We start from the raw sequence: 19,641 nt of genomic DNA on the forward strand, positions 1-19,641 counted from the left end.
GGTTTAGATATTCAAGAAGAATAGGAAGCTAGATAAATGTGGAGGGAGGGCATTGTTGATAGGGATGGCAACGGTACAATTGTTAGAGATGACCTTGGTTCAGCAGATCAGGATGTTGAATCAGTTTGGGTGAACACAAAGAACAGAAGAGGAAAAACGTTACTAGAGGGAGCATTAGGCCCCTTAACAGTAACCACAATGTAGGACAAAGCATACAAGAAATATTGATTGCTTGTGATAAAGGGACGGCAATAGCCATGGGTGATATTAATCTACATACAAGCTGGAAAAATTTGATTAGCGGTAGTGACCTAGATGAACTAGGTTCCTACACCTAAACAAAGGAAACTACGAAGGTACAAATGTGAGTTAGTAAGAAAGACTGGGGGACTTCATGGAAAGACATGATGGTGGATAGGCAATGGTTAATATTTAAGGAACTAATGTATGCATTGCAACAGGTATACATTTCTTTCTGACACAAAAGCACAACAAGCAGCCCAACCATGGCTTACAAAATAAATAAAGGATAGTATAAGATCCAAGAGGAGTCTTTGGAGAGACAGTACAAACTAAATAGTACAATTCTAAAGTGGGAGTAGGAGCAGAGGGACATGGGTGTATATGTTTACAAAATCATTAAAGCTGGTAGGACAGGTTGAGTGCAGTTAATAAAATATAGAGCATCCTACACTTTATTAACACGGACATAGAGAACAAGAGTAAGGAGGTTATGTTGAGCTTGTATAAGACACTAGTTAGACCTCAGCTGGATACTGCATACAGTTCTGGGCATTTAGGCACACATTTCAGGAAGGACATGAATGCAACGGAGAGAGTGCAGAAGAAATTTATGATAATGATTCCAGGAATGAACATCTGATAGAAATATTCAAGATCTTGAGAGGGAGCCTGGACACAATAGAGAGGGAGAAACTGTTCCCACTGGTCGAAGGATTGAGAACAGAAGGCACAGATTTAAGATAAGTGGTAAAGGAAGCAAAGTGAGAGGAAAAAAAAGTTTTCACACAGCGAATGGTTAGGATCTGGAATGTACTGCCTGACAATGTGGTGGCAAGAGATTCAATCAAGGGATTCAAGGGAGAATAAGATGGTTATTTGAAAAAGAAAACAACGTGCAGGGTTATGGAGAGAAGACAGGAGGATGGCACTAGGTGAAATGCTCATTCCAAGGATCAGTGCAGAGACAATGGGCTGAATGGCCTCCTTCCGCACTGTAACAATTCTCCATTGGCAGTATTATTGCAATGAGGAAAATCTAGATTGATAACTTTTAAAAATGACGTATTAACTTAAAAATAAGACAAAATAAAATAATAAATCAACCTTGAAGTCCAAATCTATTTCATCAAATCGCTTGGCGTCTTCAGGAAGTTGGTTTCGAATGTCCTCAGATCCAATGAAAATGCTCTCAAGGTGAGACCATGTGCGCTGGACCTCCATCCAGATAAAGATGACAGAGTCTGCCACTGTCAGCTTTTTTTGCCAGGTTGAGACTTGGTCAATGAAATACTCTACATGTTTGCTCAGTAGTATAACTTGTAATTGCACCTATAAGGCAAGAAGAAACAAAAATAATTTTTTTTATAATTAATACAAGAGTAAGAGGAAGAAGCATTTGTGGAGAGGGGAAAAGAAATTTTGAATCCAATATGGCTTCTTCAGAGTTTCAAAAAGTCATACTGGACTTAAAACATTCATTTTGTTTCTCCCTCCACAGGGGCTACCAGACATGCTGAGTTTTTACAGAACTTTGTTTTTATTTCAGACCTCCAGCGTCCACAGTATTTTGTTTTTAACAGAGCTCTCTGTTACAAGATTGATCCTTATAGCTGAGAAAATGATAAGAAAATGCAAACGCCACACCTCTATTTCGATGGCTGCTATAAAAATCAATTTCACACCCATTACACCATTAGTACATTCTACTGTTCATTCATAAAAATACATCTTTAAAGACATTTCTAGTATTTCAGCTAACTCAGGAATCATGGAATAAGAGAATAGGACAGGAAAGACCATTCAGCCCATCACATCTGTTAGCTCTTTTGTCAAGAAATTCAGATAGGTCCAGTCCCTGCTCTTTCCCCATATCACTGCAAATTTTAAAAATCTCCTTAAGCATTTACCCAATTCTCCATTGAAGGCTACTATTGAATCTGTATCCACCATCGGTCAGGTTGTACATTCCAAATTCTAACTACAGACTGCCTAATCACGACAGCATAAAAATGGGTTTTTTTTGTCAATCATCTAAAATGTGTCCTCTGGCTATTGACACTTATTCCATTGGAAACAGTTTCCTGTTATGTCACACAATAAACCCTTCGTGATTTTAAACACCTCTATCAAATTTCTTCTTGGCCATTCTCCGCACTCGGGAACCACCCCAGCTTCTCCAGGCAACTGTAATCCCTTGTCACTGAACCACTTCTCAATTTCTTCTGTACCCTTTCCAAAGCTGTCACATGTGGTTCACAGATTGAATACAATACTCTGGCTGTGGTCAACCGAGGTGTTTTAGATAGGTTTAGCACAGCTTCCTGTCTATTGCATTTTATATCTTTATTTATAAAGCTCAGAATCCAACATTATTTACCTGTCTTGACACCTTCAAAAGTTAATGCACAAACAACCCAAGACCTCTCTGCTCTGCACCCACTTTAAAATTGCACCATCTAGCATGTATTGTCTCTCCATATTCTTTGATAAAACCTATTAACAATGTGGCACAATGGTAAACTTTCTGGGAGCAGGTCAGAAGTCAGAGAGCCTCATTAAGTAGGAAATAGCTTTACCATTCCCTTCGGTTCAACCTTTGAGGATTGATATTTAAAGTTTTTAAGTTTATTTATTATTGTCACAAACAAGCTTACATTAACATTGCAATGAAGTTACTGTGAAAATTTCCTAGTCATCACACTCCAGTGCCTGTTCAGTACAGGGAGGGAGAATTTAGCATGGCCAATGCATCTAACCAGCACATCTTTCAGACTGTAGGAGGAAACCGGAGCACCCAGAGGCAGACATCGGAGAACATGCCGACTCTGCACAGACAGTGACCCAAGCTGGGAATTGAACCTGGGTCCCTGGTGCTGTGAGGCACTGTGGTTAGGCCACTGAAAAACATGACTCAAACATGTTTCACTCAGTCATAAAGAAATTCTAAGAGACGTTCTGAAACAGGTATTGGGCCCTTTATTAATATGTACAAGCTGACCAATGCATTTTTGTAGGCCATCAGAGGTATCTAAAAATTGCACAATTCAGTATGATAGGGGGTGAGTTTTAGCTGCCTTTGGATGTCGGGCTTAGCACTGCAAAATTGGTTTTATTTCTTCTGCTTTGCATCCTAAAATATGGCCATAGCAAGATCCAATTTCTCTTCTGAGACATATTTTAAACCTGACCTACTTGTAGCAAAACTGATATAATATGATTGGCCACCCATTTCACACCCAATTTTAGCTTCCATGGACTTTGAGTTAGGTTAACCTCATTTGTACCTTCAGTGATAGCATTGCCTCAATAAGAGATAAAATTAAAGAGTCATACTTGGCTGTCATCTAGAATTTCAATGAGTTCTTCATCAAACTTTAGTAGAGGGGAACCCGTTCTATGGTGCTCTTCATATGAAAATTCCATATTGGTCCACGTGTGACTGATTTCTGTGAGAACCTGAAAATGAAAGATCATTGGTTATTATCTAAGAGATTTGTTCAAAAGCATGATCTAATTTTCTGAAAACGACCATTTAACTGCTATTCTATGCTCACATTGTTCACATATTCTACCTTGAATTGAAACGTTTACTCCTCATTTAGATACATGCACAAAAAGCAAATTAATAGTGTCATGACTGGGTCCATTTCAGCATTAATCTGTAAAGTTCAGAAAATTAAATAGCAAAAATCATAATAGCTTGAAGGACCGCTACACTTTTTCCACCACAGCATACAAAAAATGTAATTTGCTATTGCATTTACAGGTAATTTGAAGCTACATTGTCGGAGGCAGAAGCATTAAAACTATTCAGTCTTTGTAATGTCAAATATCTTCTGAAATACACAAAAAGCATTGCCTCAATAAGACAGATTAGATTTCCACCTTCAAATGAAGGATCAAAAAATGATTTAGATTACTGAATTGTCATTAAAACTTTCTGAATTATGGAAACAGACAGGTATAGCAGAAAATGATATTGAGCAAATATACAGGTCTGGCAGTAACTCTGGAGAAAGAAACAGAATTAACATTTCAGATCAATGATTCTTTGTCAGAATTGGAAGTGTTAAGAGATGTAACTGTTTCTAAACAGGCAGGGTAAGGTCCACAATAGGATGGAAAGCAGAAGTAATTAAGTGCCAATAGTGATGGCAAAAAAGAGATAGTAATGAGGCAGATGAAGGAAGAAAAACAATTTGGAGAGGAAGCATACATGTAAAAGTAGAAACAACATGAGCACCAATGTCAAGAAAAAGGATAAGAAGAGGATATGATCTAAAATTGTTGAACTTAATGTTTAATCTGGAACGCTGTAAAATGCCCAGTTGAAAGATGGGATGCTGTTGCTTGAGCTTACATTGAGTTTCACTGGAACTGTACAGATGGCAGAGGACAAAAAGGCCAGTATTTAACTGGGACAGTGATTTAAAAAGACACGTGAGTAAAAATTCAGAGTTATACTTCATGATTGCAAAGCAGTCCCCAGTCTGAGTTTGGTTAACTCAGTGTCGAGGAGACACATTGTGAGCAGTGAATTAAAGTGAAAGTAGTACATGTATATTGCTATGTCCTCTGGAAGGTGTGTTTGGACTTTGGATGGTGAGGAGGAAAGTAGTAAAAAGGGCATATATTGTATTTCTTGTGGAAACATGTCATGAGAAGCGGTGTGGCTGTTGTGGTAATTATGATAGGATTATAGTGTCGCAAAGGGGAAAGAGTCTTTGGAAATAGTGGAGAATGAGCAGTTGAAACTTTTGACCAATATTCACCATCAGCCCACTGACTCCCTTCCCCACTGGGGAAATCAAACATAGATTGAGTTTTGTCAATCAGATAGATTTTGATCACTTTGCAGAACATCACCATTCAGTTTGGAAGTATGACCCCTCCCCCCAAGTTGCCTTTAATTTTAACTCTCCAATGCACGGCCAAGTTTATGTGCTTGTCTTGCTACACTGATCGAATGAAGGTCAATGTAAGATGAAGAAACAGCACTTTTGTCTTCAAATAGGTTTCTAGATTCAAAAGCTAGTTCAAAAATTTCAGATCATAATCTCTGCTGCTTTTCAGTAGCAGCTGTTAGTGTTTTCACATTGACACCTTCTGTTCCTTCACTTGTCCCATTACCACTTCTTTTTGCCTTGTGCCATCATGCAAGGGCAGGGCGAGTGGCTCTCAGTAGGTCCCCTTCTTCCCAATGCTAGGCTCCTCAATCAGGTGCTGAGTACTGTTAACAAGGGACAGCCCATGGAAGCCTACAAACAAACACGACTGGGCTGTTTGCCGTGTTCCCTGCATGACGAGCCCTCCCACTGAATGCTTGGTTAATACCAGCAAAGACAAGACGAGGCCCTTAACGACTTTCTGCCTTGGTGTTAATTGGGGTGGAGGTGGGAAGGCAGTGGGTCTCCTCCTGTTGTCCTCCCACTTGCTTAAATACCACACTGCCACCAAACCCGCCACATGGGAGGGTACACGATTCCACCCTTTATCTCTGATTCACCTCCCACAGATGCTGCCAGGCCTCAGTTATTAACAGTATTTTCAGTTTTTAATCTCAGATTTCTAGCATTTTCAGTGTTTTGCTTTTGAGAAAACACAGTTTAATTGAACAATCTGTTCGCCAAGCCACAACTAGAAAAGTCAAAAACCTTCTCTATTCCCAATTCCTTCACAGCTTTGTCCACTATATTCCGCACTTCATCTTCCACTCTGTGTAACTTTAGAGCTAACAGGTCAGCCAGGATTGTATTATCACTCATAATAAACCTAACCTGAAAAACAAAGGAAGAAACAACATCAATCTTGTATTAAAAAAACAAACATTACAAATACTGTGAAAATGATCTTGCATTTTCTGAGGTTTTGCGTGAAAATATTACTGACGCACTCATTAAATTAAACAAGTGTAGTTTTCACACTGGCAAGTAACACCTTCCCAATTTCTCACATTTATAAAGGCTGACCTACCTGATCAGACATAGCCAATGTGGATTTGTAAAAGACAAGTGATCTCTAATTAAAAAAAGGATGTTTTTGAAGAGGTAACAAACATGGTAGATGTGCAAGTGTCTATGGATGTTATGTACATGGACTTCAAGTTTTCACATAAGAGAATGGTGACAATAATGTGAGCTCATGGAATTAGAGGCAACCTACTGGCTTGGATACAGAAGTGCTTTGGAGGTAAGGGGTCAGAGAAGGAAGAATGGGTAAGTTTTCAAACTGATAGAAAGTGAATATTTCACTATATTTATAAATTACTTTGACGAAGGAATAGGGACTACCTATACCACAAAGTTTTACTGGAAAAATGCTTGAATCCGTCATCAAAGAAGAAATAGCGAGGCACCTAGAGAAGAATTGTTTGATAGAGCAGATGCAGCACAGATTCGTTAAGGGGAAGTCGTGTTTGACAAATTTATTGGAATTCTATGAGGATGTGACTAGTGCAGTAGACAGAGGGGAACTGGTGGATACGGTGTTTCTCGATTTTCAAAAGGCGTTTGATAAGGTGCCGCACAAAAGGTTGCTTCAGAAGGCTAGGGGGCATGGAGTTGGGGGTAAGGTATTAGTGTGGATAGAGGATTGGTTGTCTAACAGGAGGCAGAAAGTTGGTGTCAATGGGTGCTATTCTGATTGGCGGTTGGTAACTAGTGGAGTGCCGCAGGGATCGGCGCTGGGGCCTCAGCTATTTACCATTTATATAGATGATTTGGAGGAGGGGGCTGAGCGTAGGGTGTCGAAATTTGCTGATGACACAAAGATGAGTAGAAAAGCAAATTGTGCAGAGGGTGTGGAAAGTCTGCAGAGGGATCTAGATAGGCTGAGCGAGTGGGCGAGGACCTGGCAGATGGAGTACAATGTTAGCAAGTGTGAGGTTATCCACTTTGGCAGGAAAAATAGTAGGACGGATTACTATTTAAAGGGCGAAAAGCTGCAGCATGCTATGATGCAGAGGGACCTGGGGGTTCTTGTGCATGAGTTGCAAAAACCCAGTCTGCAGGTGCAGCAGGTGATCAAGAAGGCGAATGGGATGCTGGCCTTCATAGCGAGGGGGATAGAATATAAAAGCAGGGAGGTCTTGCTGCAACTGTACAGGGCACAGGTGAGGCCACAGCTGGAGTACTGTGCGCAGTTTTGGTCGCCGCACTTGCGCAAGGATATTTTGGCCTTGGAGGGAGTGCAGAGGAAGTTCACTAGGCTGATACCGGAGATGAGGGGGTTGGACTATGAAAAGAGACTGAATAGACTGGGTCTGTACTCGTTGGAGTTTAGAAGGATGAGGGGGGATCTTATAGAGACGTACAAGATAATGAAGCGGATGGATAGGGTAGAGGTAGAGAGATTCTTCCCGCTCAGAAAGGACAGCAGGACTAGAGGGCACAGCCTCAAGATAAGCGGGGGGCAGTTTAGAACAGAGTTGAGGAGGAACTTCTTCACTCAAAGGGTGGTGAATCTCTGGAATTCTCTGCCCGTTGAAGTGGTGGAGGCTGCCTCGCTAAATATATTTAAGACACGGGTAGATGGGTTTTTGGTAGGCAAGGGAATTAAGGGTTGTGGGGAGAGGGCGGGAAAGTGGAACTGAGCCACTTCAGATCAGCCATGATCTTATTGAATGGCGGGGCAGGCTCGGAGGGCTAGATGGCCTTCTCCTGCTCCTATTTCTTATGTTCTTATGTTAAAGTTTTTTGATGGTGCCAAGTTAGGTGGTGCAGTTAATAGTACAGCTAGGAACTGAAAATTGCAAATGGACATTCATAACCATTGATTCACAGATATTAACAGCACAGAAGGAGGTTATTCAGCCCATTCCATGCCAGTCAACACCGATCTGACCACATTAACCCCATTTTCTGGGCCCAGCCTGGAGATTATTGTAGCGCAAGTAAATATCTAAATACTTCTTCAATGTTATGAGAGTTTCTGACTCAACCACCTTTTCAGGCTGAATTTTAAGCTGTCACTATCTCCGAGTGAAAACGTTTCTTATGTTCTTATGTTTCTCCTCAACTCCCCTCTTTGGCCTTCTGCCTCCTGCCTTAAATCTATGCCCCCAGTTTTTGACCACATTACTAATGGAAAAAATGCCTTCTTATCCATCCCATCTCTACCCTCGTTATCGTACGCACCTCGATAGGTCCCCTCTCAAACTTCACTGCTCCAAGGAAAACAGCCACAGCCTATCCAATCAATCCTTGCAGCTCAGATCCTCCACTCCAGGCAGTATCCTGGCGAATCTCCTCTCCACCCTCTCCAGTGCAATCCTCCCGATAATGTAGTGACCAGAACGCCAAGCAGTATGCCTGCTGCAGCCTAATCAGCGTTTTACACAGTTTCAGCATGACCTTTCTGCTTTTGTATTCTATGCTTTGGTCAATAAAGGCAAGTATTCCTTATACCTTTTTAACCATCTTATCTATCTGCCTTGCTACTTCCAAGTATCTAGGGATAGGCACTCCAATATCCCTCTGATCTTCAGTACTTTCCAGGGTCCTACCATTCACAGTGTAATCTTTTGCCTTGTTAGCCCTCCCCAAGTGCATTACCTCACCCTTTTCCAGGTTGAATTCCATTTCATAATTTCGTAAGTTCATAAGATATAGGAGCAGAATTGGGCCATTCGGCCCATCAATTCTGTTCCACCATTTGATCATGGCTGATACGCTCCTCATCTCCATTTTTCTGCCTTCTTCCCATAACCTTTCAACCCGTTACAATTAAAAATCTGCCTAACTCCTCCTTAAATTTACTCACTGTCCCAACATCCACCACACTTTGGGGTAGCAAATTCCACAGATTCATAACCCTTTGGGAGAAGTAGTTTCTTCTCTTTTAAATTTGATACCCCTTATCCTAAGACTGTGACCTCTCGTTCTACAATGCCCCACCAGTAGAAGTATCTGCTCCATGTCAACTTTATTCATACCTTTTATCATCTTGTCTACCTCAATTTAAACTCCCCATATTCTTCTAAATTCCAGAGAGTATAGATCTAAACTGTTCAATCTCTCTTCATATGACAAAGACCTCATCTCTGGAACCAATCTTGTGAACCTTCTCTGAACTGCCACCAATGCCACAACATCTTTCTTCAATAAGTAGGCCAAACGGTGCACAAAACACCAGGTGTGGTCTCACCAATGCCTTGTATAGTTGCTACAATACGTCCTTACCTTTATATTCCATTCCCTTAGCTATAAATGCCAACATTCCATTCACTTTCTTTATTATCTGCTGTACCTGCATGCTAGTTTTCTGTGACCCATGAACGAGGGCACCCAGATCCCTCTGCACAAGAGCACCCTGAGATCCTTTCCCATTCAGATAAGTCACCTTCAGTTTTTCTGACCAAAATGCATGACCTCATACTTAACCACATTAAATTCTATCTGCCATATTTTGGCCCTCTCTTCTAACTTATCTATATCCATTTGTAAGGTTCTTATTTCCTCATTGCAACATACTGTCCTGCCTATTTTTGTGTCATTTGTCACTGTTTTGCCTATCTGACCAGTCCATTGATATCCTCCTGCAGTTTATGGCTATCCTCCTCACTATGAACCACCCTGCCAATTTTTGTGTCATCCCCGAACCTCTTGATCATATTGCTTATGTGTAAATCCAAATCATTAATGTACACCACAAATAGCAAGGGCCCCAGCACTGAGCCCTGCAGCACTCCACTGGAAACAGACTTTCAGTCAAAGAAACATCTCTCTACCATTACCCCCTGCTTCTTACCTCAGCCAATTTTGGATCCAATGTGTTACTTTTCCTTGGATCCCATGGGCACTTAATTTCTTGACCAGTCTGCCATGAGAAACGTTATCAATAGCCTTGCTAAAGCCTATATAGACCACATAAAATACATTACCTTCATCAACACTCCTGGTTATCTCCTGAAAAATTTGGTTAAATTTGTCAAACACGATTTTCCCTCAACAAGTCCATGCTGACTATTCCTGATTAATCTCTGCATATTCAAGTGCAGATATGTTCTTTCCCTCAGAATTCTTTCTAGTAACTTCCCCATCATCAAGGTGAGACTGATTGGTATATAATTTCCTGGTTTATTCCTACCTCCCTTTGTTAATAATGGGACATTATTGACATCTCACTTGTGGCTAGAGACAATTTGAAAATTACGGCAGGTGGCCCTGATATCTCCTCCCTTGCTTCTCTCAATGCCTGGGTTACATCTCACCTGGGTTTGCGGAATTATCCACTTTTAAGACAGCTAAACTGCTGGTAACTTCTCTTTCTCTGTATACAAGTTTCTTCTAATATTTCACAGTCCTCATGGCACATTTCACGTGGCAGCGCACGGTTCAATGATACCACTCTTGAAGTTATGCTGAACCGGCGAGAGGTAAGTGACAGAAGGGCACCCCAGCCAGTAAATAACATCAGGTGGGTTTTCTGGGGCTTGGAAAATCTGGTAGGCAAAAGGGATCATGAAGGGCCAAATCCATAAGGCAGGTGTATTTACAGCACAGCTTGTGGGCCAGGAGCAGCCAGCACGTTTCCCTTGGGCCTTACACACATACCACTTCACAGTCCCTAGCACTGATCAACCACATTCTTGCTGACTGTCCTGACCTCCATGATCTGCTAATCAGATTGGTTAGCAGACAGAAAACCAGCAGAAGAAAAAATTTGCCCTGCTGAGATTAGCAGCTAGACACACAAGAGACTCTTGTTTTGAGTTTTCCTGTTCAAGAAATCCTACCACTTTCTACAGCCTCAAGTAAAGATTAGGACCTATGTTATGTGATATTTAATTGCGAGGTTGAACTTAAACAAAATATTTTCAGATGTAATCCTTCATACACTGAATCTGGCTTTATATCAAGAGTATGATATAAATTACAGCTAAATTAGTAAAGAAATGTGAATTATTGTAATAATTTATTTCATACTGACCCCAGTGGAATTCATCAGCTGGTACCAGTGCCTGTCTCTGATAGCTGGGTTTTGTAATTCTGTCACTGCTCGTAGTGACGTGAGCAGGTTCTTTACAGTGGAATCCAGACTGGTATATGCATCCCAAGCACGCACTTCTTTGTCTAACATTCTTATCTCCTACACAAGATATAAAGCAAGATGAAATGAGAATTTTGACTAAAAACAATATATCTTGGGTTATTTTTATCATGCACATTTTGAATGAAAGACTTCTGTACTGCAAAACAATGTCAAAGAATATCACACGGAGGAAGCAAACACATTTGTGCAAAGCTAAAAAAACGATGGTCTTGTAAGATGCAGGATGAGGGGGAGAAAGTTTTGAATTAAATTAACTGAGCCTGTGCATTGAGCACTAGAGTGCAATCCTTTTGTGCTAATTATTTGACATGTACTCCATTTGAGCTTAACTATAAGATGAGAGTATATGTCTAGTCAATTTGCAATCGGTGCTGATGCATTTTCTATTTTGTAATTTTCTGCCCAACCAAATGTAGTGCCACTACATCATGAAAAAGTAGCATCAATATTGCCAGTTTATGCCTTGGACAAGAAACCTCACTTGGGATAAGAGGTTTTTATTAAAGTAGGGTATTAGGTCCATTACACCAAAGCACAGCACACACAAGTAGTGACAAATTCTGGGCTAAGTTACAGCTGAGCAATCCTTTATCAAACAGGTCCAAAACAGGCACATCACCAAATGTCATACAAAAATGTTTTGTACTGCTTCATCCCAGCACAGCCACACAAAATAAGGTGGCTAATGCTTTCTCAATGAGAGCTCTGAACGCACATTCTTTGGCCAATATTTTTAGGGTGGCTGTGCAAGATTGTGTTGACTTGTCTACTTTCTAGTCTGTGGGATTGGATGTGTGTCTATTAAGGGTTAGGTGTTTTAATGGGAGGCAAATGCTGTCAAGTTGTTTCAGGGTTATCTCAGGCTCTTCTTCATCTTCCTCTGTCTGGAAAACAAATTACTCAGATTTTTCAATGGTCTCGGGACCCCAAACAGGATATACGTACGTACATTTTTTTGAATTGTCAGAGAGTGTGGCACCAAGTAAATACACCAACCTCTCTGGAACGTTTCAAAACTATCTGCAATATCTGCATCAAAGACCAGTGGGTGGACTTGGTGAAGTCCTTGTGCCATACTGCCAACTTGACACCAGACAGAATGTTGGGTGTGCCTCAAATCACCAACACCAATGAGGTAGTTAGTACCAAGCTCAACAGCTACATACAGTATTTGTGCTCTACCAGAGATAACTCCCACCATGTGACCTCCCATATGGCCACATCATCACACCTCATGACATGACCACTCAGTCTATAGGCTAGAAATGGGTTTTCTGGGGTACAGCCTCCGCTGTACCAATAGTACTTCCTTGTAATGATTTCCATTTGCAACAACATTTTAAACAAATTCAGGGAGACTTCCTCTGAGCAATGCGTGCAAACCACAAACATGTGCAGCAAACGTTTTACATTTATTTATAATGTTACTAAACAAAGCAAGTTGATGAAATTCCATAATGCTGCAGTGTGGTGTGAATTTTTCATTTGCCGCCCTTGCTACACTTATGATCCTTGAATAAGACAGTTGATTTAACATACCCAACAACAAAAGCAGAAAAATGTTGGAAAGTCTCAGCAGGTTTGACAGCATCTGGGGAATGAGAACAGAGCCAAAGTTTTGAGTCTAGATGACCCTTCGTCAGAGCTGACTACTCTCACTCCACAGATGTTGTCAGACCTGCTGAGATTTCCCAGCGCTCTTCTGTTTCTGTTTCAGATTCCAGCATCTGCAGTATTTTGCTTTTATCATTCTGCTGATTTAATATACTAATTAGCAGCAAACTTGTTTGAATTGAAACTAAAGAGTGAGGGAGAGAGGAGAATGAGGTTTAAACAACCTGAAGACTACTTCAAAGCTGCACAGCCTCTTGGAACAATGTAAAACATAACTGGAATTGTAAAAGGACAATCAGAGAAGAGGGGGACACCCTAAAAATGAAAAGTGGACTAAAACAGAATAACACAGCAATACACAACTTCTTGGTGTTTAAGATTCTAGTACATGAGGATGCAAGATTTAAATTGTTGGCAACTTGGCCAAAAACGGAGAAGACAACAACATTATTAAGAAGCTGCCTTGCCTTTGCAAATCTCCGGAGCTCCACATCCATCTGCTCCACATTGATTTGTCTCCATTGTGTCTTGGTCCACTCATCAATACTACTCTGTTAAATGGAAAATAGACACATTTAAACTGAAAATAAAAATCATTTATTTAAAAAGCTTTCATTGATAATCACTAGCTGCAGTGTATTTTTGTAAAATTTGGAACAAACTATTTGGGGGCTCAAATGCCGTTTAGTCAGCTAGAAGTGCAGAAATTGAATTTTACAGGTCATTTGAGGGTCAAAAGGGAGTACTGAAAAAACGGCATGGGAGTTGGGAATGCCTAATTCTTTCCACCATGCTATTTTGCCAGCAGGGCAAAAGTTGGCACATTGGTCAATGGAATCACCCTAGTCACCAATTAAGGACCACTTCTGCCTGTGGGAATTTTCTATGCCATCATGCATACAAACACTTTGGGTAAAACCTTGCGCTCTCACAGTGGGTTTTGGAGGGGGTGGAAACTCTAATGGGCACTCCTGTTTGGTAACATTGCTAAAAGTGACAAATGACACCCAAGCTTCAACCGTCTATCCCTGACTGCCTGGTCCCAGTGTCCCATAACTTCATTTACCCCACTTCCAAGGGCCCTCAGCCATTAAGGTGCTTCTTTCATATAGCTGCAGTCTCAACAATGGCCACTACTTGCAATGGTGCTGCAGAGCTGCTGGCACACGAATTGAACTGGCAGCTCTTGGGGGCAGACCTTACTTTGATGGCAGTCTCAGTAGTGCCAGTTAATTAGCCAGCTCCCAATACCTGATAAAGCAGGGTCATTTCCTGCTTTCAAGCCTAGCAGTGAGATTTCTGCCCTTACAACAAAATTCATCCAAAGAAATGTGTAGGATAAAAGTTTCCTATGACAATTTATTTGGACAACAGATATTTTCTATCCTCTCCCCCAAGGTCACCGTGAGTAAACAAGTGGCATAAAACACTAATTTTCAAACAGGAGTATCTGGATCTCAATAGTCTGGAATTGAAAGCTCATCTCAGTGATGGTGACCATAAAGCTATCACAGATTGGCATGAAAATCCATCTGGTTTACTAAAGTTGTTCTTTAGGAAACCTGCCAACCGTACCTGGTCAGGCCTACATGTGACTCAACCACAACAACACAGTTGACTTTTACATGCCCTCTGAAATGTTCCTACAAGCCAGTCAGTTGTTATCAAACTGCTACAGAATGTACTGCAGCATTTTAAGAAGCTGGCTCATCACCACCTTTTCAAGGGTAACTAAGGATGGGCAACAAATGCTGGCGCTATCACTGACACCCACATCCCACAAAGGGGTTTTTAAAATCCTCCCATGAGAAATCAGTAGTATTAGGATTTGCTGTCCGTTTTTTATACCCTACCCAATTTTACTGTTTCTGCCCTTTCTACCTTCACTCTGGCGACGAAGTTCCAAACTATCTTTTGTCACCATTAAAATTGAATGTTCCAATCCTCTCCTTCAACCTCCAAAAACTTCAGCTCATCTGAAAATTTGCTTCCAGTATCCTCCCCTGTATCAAGCACCCACTTATTCATCAGCCTTCCTCTCAATGACTTCCAGTCCCCAATACCTCCAATTATTATCCTCTTTTTAAAATCCATTTATGTCTTTGCATCCTCCTTATTGCCTTCTCCAGCCTACAACCTGTACCCTAAACATTCCATTCCTTTAACTCTGTTTTTTGTGCCTACCTCCTCCCTTTTCCCCAGCATGGGCATATCTTCAGTCACCTAAATCTCATGCTCTGGCATTCTTTCCCTAAACCCTTCCACTTCTCCATATTGCTTGCTCTCCCTCTCTCCACTTTGAATTATCTCTTTAAACCATACCCCTTTGCCTAGCTTTTAGTTATTCTGCCTAATACTTCACTCTTTGGTTTGGCATCCAGTGCTTTATTTGGTCTCTGTGAAGGGCCTTGGAATATTTTTCTGTTTCAAAGCTGCTTTATGAACATAGTACAAATACAAGCGGTTTACTATGATCTAACTGGATGATGACTGATCTGTATTCTAACTCCATTTACCTGACTTCACTTTATACTCCTTAATATACTTGCCTAAGTAAAACCTATCAATCTCAGTTTTTGACATTTTTAATTGACCTAGTCACAAGAGCTTTTCAGATTTCAACTACACATAATAAATCCAAGTTGTTGTTGTAGCACCAGTTGCCTAACAAGAGGTTGCGAGTGCTAATCCTGCCTTGCCCATATTTGGGGTTTTTCTGTGCAGTGAGATTGAGCAGATCTCATTTAATTTTTCAATTGAATTATCACAAAGCAGGTGAATATTTCATTTCACGACTCAAGAAAAGACAGTCATGCTGGTTTTACCCTTGCTAAAACGCAATCCTATTGTATAGTCCCAGGGTAACATTAATTTTGATTCTCACCTTGAACAGTGTCATTTCACAGTGTGATGGAAAAAGAAGTACAATAGAAAAGAAAGAAAATGACAAGAATAATAGTGACAATTAGATACTTTTTTAATGACGCAAAAATAAACGAATGCTTTACCTTTACATATGCAATAATATCCCAGAGTTGCTTGAGTAGAACTATATCTCGACGACACTGTTTTAACTGCTTATACTCCGGAACAGTCACCTCAAATAGGTTAGCTGATTCTTGCATTTGTATTGTCATTTCTTCTAGGATATAGAGCTCCTGGTTAGCCTGAATGGCAGAATTGGAAAGAATGCAATTCATTCTAGTAGGATTATTAATTCTACTGCCCACAGGATTAATATTCATGAGCTGGACAGACCAATTCACAACAGCGTTGGCATTGTTAATAACTGTGCAGCAGTATTAAACTTTGTCTACTGAAGGCAAAACAATTAGCAAAGATTGGGAAATCAACATGATTACTGTCAAAGAATAATAAGTAAGAAAAGAAATTAAAAAGATTTGAGAAATGTTGCCTTTTATTTAAAAGGTTTAGAACACAAAGGGTTAACAAGTTTTTTATATATAGATCATTGACTGGCCCCATCAGGCATGTTTAGTTTTGGGCTCTGCACCTCAAAGGACAAATAGGTACAATCTTACAATTAAAGCCAGGCCATTCAGAAATAAAAATAGGAAGCTTTTTTTCTTCACAAAGGTCACAGAAAATCTGGAATTCTCTTTCCCAAAAGACGGTGGATGTTGGGTCAGTTGAAATTTGAAGAGAGAGATTAACAAATTAACACTTTTGAGCTAGAGGCATGTTTTGACTGCTAAAATAATTATAACAACCTACTGGTGAAAATAATAGTTGTGAACTTAACTTCTAAAGTGAAAATGCAAGCCTGTATATTTTGTAGTCCTGTCCATGTTATCTTGTGGAGAAGGGTGTGCACCCTGGGGTATATGCTCATGCTTTTATCCTATCATCCTGAGGGCGCCCCCCCCCCATCTGATATCCTCTTTTTATCTGTTAAGAGGATATCCTGACTACAGTGATTGCAATGATAGATAATTGAATCATTTGTATGAATATTCATTGGTCTTTTCTGCGAGTGCATGGAATAATGGTTAATCTGTACTCTATTGGATTTTGGGGATCTGTTATGTTTCGTGGCAAATGTAAAATTAAAGCTTTCAATAAAAATATTTTTAAAAAATTCACGTTGAAGGAAATTAAAGTGCTTTTGTTGGCACTGCTTTTGACAACTAGCAAAACGTAAATGGATAGGTGAAACAAACTAATTCACTTTTCAGACACTTTCATATTATAGCATTTCATCTACAGAAGGTGGACTGCTGGTTGCACTTTTGTATAAATGCTTCAACACTAAAGGAGCTCTTAACATTGAAGAACTACAAGTTTGCAGATCAATGAATCTGCTGCTGGATTACAGAATCAGCTTGAATAAAGTAAATACAGGGAGTTAGCTCCATTTCCACTGGTAAACACTTTTTTAACTCTGGAGGGATTTAGTACAGCTGGCAACTAATTTCCTGAGTGATGTCCAAAGGTTGCTCTCAATAAGGAAGGAAAACAACCATTTAATATATAGCAATTTAATGCACTCATGGATTGTATTATTTATCTGTCTTTTATTTAAACTGCTGTATTTATAATGCTGTATTTTATAACCCTCACACAGGCTTTTGGTATGTTTGCCACATTGATATTCATATTGTCTCATTAGTGTACTTTTAAGAGATTTTTTTTAAATCATGAGCTCTTTCTCAGCTCACAGCCTTAACTGATGTCATTAAGTTGCCGGGTCATGACTACAATGAGTCATTTTATTTAAATGGGATGGTTTGTGTTAACTCTGGGATTAGTTTTAAGATCATGCACTGTCGGGGAGGTGGTCATGGTTTCGGGTCAGCTTTTATTTTCTTCCTCCGGAATTCAGGGTTTCATTTTCTGCTTTTGGCTGCAGCAGTGTTTTAGTTTAGAAGGGAGTGGACATCGGACTGAAAAAAAAGTCTCTCTCTCTCTCTGGTTTTGGGAAATTCTGTTGCTTAGCTGAAAGCCTTCCTAGTGTAGAAAATCTGCTGTTGTTGGGGGCTGGACCAGAGTCTCTGGTGTCTTGGGAAGCTGTCTTGCTTTCAAACTGTTCTGAGCCTCAGGAGCATTTGACTGCAGTATTCAACTAACAGCCTCAATCACAGTATTGTGTGAGCTTTTGTCTATGCTGTGTTGAACCTGTTTAAAGGACTGTTTATGGAAGCTGGTTTGATTCGGACAGCTTATATATATATATTCATTAAGGGTTATACATTGTTGTGGTTGTTTTGTTTCTGTTTGTAATTATTAGAAATTATTCCTAACTCTCTTTCCATACATGTCAACTATATTCTTAAATAAGCTTTGTTTGATAAAAGCTCCCTCGTGGGTCTTTTGAATCACTCCTGAAATATATCATGCTTTCCCTAGCCATATGCAAGATGTAAAATTTATGATCCAGGCGGGCTTCTTAAAACATTTTGGAGTTTTCTAACCTAAACCATAACAATATCAATGCCCCGCAGATGACTAGAAAGCAGCAAGTGAATCTCAAATATTTTGAAAGTTTATGGTCCACTGCTCATAACTAATCAGCTTTCACTGTTCATCATAACACTGGCAAATCGATATGCTAATCTTTAAAGCAAGTTTTCAAATTGTTGTTGATTTTACAATGCATGTAGAACATCCACAATTAGTGTTCGCCAAACACACTGCCTGCATGGAGAAAACATGGAGTCCAAAGCAGTAACGGTGAAGGAGACACTGTTAAGAAGAACATACATGATCATATACTTGCTCAGGGTTGAGTGACTTATTGGAAAACTTCAGAGTATTATGTCAACTATATAATGTAGAACTGGCTTTTCTGAGTGACAGCTTTTTAAACATAGAAACATATAAAATAAAAGCAGGAGTATGTCATTCAACCCTTTGAGCTTGTTCTGCCATTCATTTTGATCATGGCTCGTCATCAAATTTAATATCCTGATCCCACCTTCTCTTGATCCCTTTTGCCCCAAAAGCTATGTCTAATTTCTTCTTGAAATCACACAACGTTTTGGCCTCAACTATTTTCTGTAGTAGTGAATTGCACATATTGACTGCTCTCTAAGTAAAGAAATTTCTTCTCACCTCAGTCTTGGAAGGTTTACCTGTTCCCCTCAAACTATGACCCCTAGTTCTGGGCTCCCCCACCATCAGGAACATTCTTTCTGAATCTACCATGTCTAACCCTAGCCAACTTAGTATCATCTACAGATTTGGAGATAATACATTTCACTCTTGCTTCTAAATCATTAATATATAATGTGAACAGTTAGGATCCTGCCTGTCAATCGAAAAAAGATGGATTTATGACAACTTTTTCCTTAGCTAAGAGAGATTAATTAACCAGTCAGATTTTTTACAACAATCTGACACTTTTTTCTGTTGTCAGCAAGTCAACTACCAGAATTATTGAATTCATTTTCAGAACACACTGTGGGCATGTTTGGATTCACTAGCTCAGAGATGCTAATTTAGTGTCATGCCACCACTCAACTATATCATTCAGAGTTGAGGCAGGAAGAGAAGCCATTACTGGACTTCTGTCTGCTGCTTTAGGAATTGGTAGGAGTAGACTCATGGAAGGATAGTCCTGTCAAGCTGAACATTGGGGAAGGGGCAATGGAGGATAATGGCATTATGAACCACATAAAGCAGCACACAAAGGTTGAGAAGGGCAAAAAGAAATAATATAGTAAACAAGGGATCTAATTTCAGAGTTCTCTCAATATTGTAAGTGTGGAAACC

The 19,641-nt window shown here is 40.0% G+C and overlaps 1 protein-coding gene across 1 annotated transcript in view; it reads right to left on the reverse strand.

Moving 5' to 3' along the window:
- Window positions 1-19,641, reverse strand: part of LOC145359772 (dynein axonemal heavy chain 11-like) — a 375,870-nt gene that overhangs the window by 267,290 nt on the left and 88,939 nt on the right. Inside the window, exons 21-26 of the mRNA XM_080214554.1 lie at window positions 15,918-16,076; window positions 13,377-13,460; window positions 11,173-11,331; window positions 5,898-6,020; window positions 3,577-3,699; window positions 1,348-1,572 (exon numbers count right to left, since the gene is read on the reverse strand). Of these exons, the coding sequence (XP_080070680.1) occupies window positions 1,348-1,572; window positions 3,577-3,699; window positions 5,898-6,020; window positions 11,173-11,331; window positions 13,377-13,460; window positions 15,918-16,076 (873 nt within the window). The remainder of the gene's footprint in view (window positions 1-1,347; window positions 1,573-3,576; window positions 3,700-5,897; window positions 6,021-11,172; window positions 11,332-13,376; window positions 13,461-15,917; window positions 16,077-19,641) is intronic.

Source organism: Carcharhinus amblyrhynchos, chromosome 2, assembly GCF_965287045.1.
Source record: "Carcharhinus amblyrhynchos chromosome 2, sCarAmb.v2.hapA, whole genome shotgun sequence".
Classification (NCBI taxonomy): domain Eukaryota; kingdom Metazoa; phylum Chordata; class Chondrichthyes; order Carcharhiniformes; family Carcharhinidae; genus Carcharhinus; species Carcharhinus amblyrhynchos.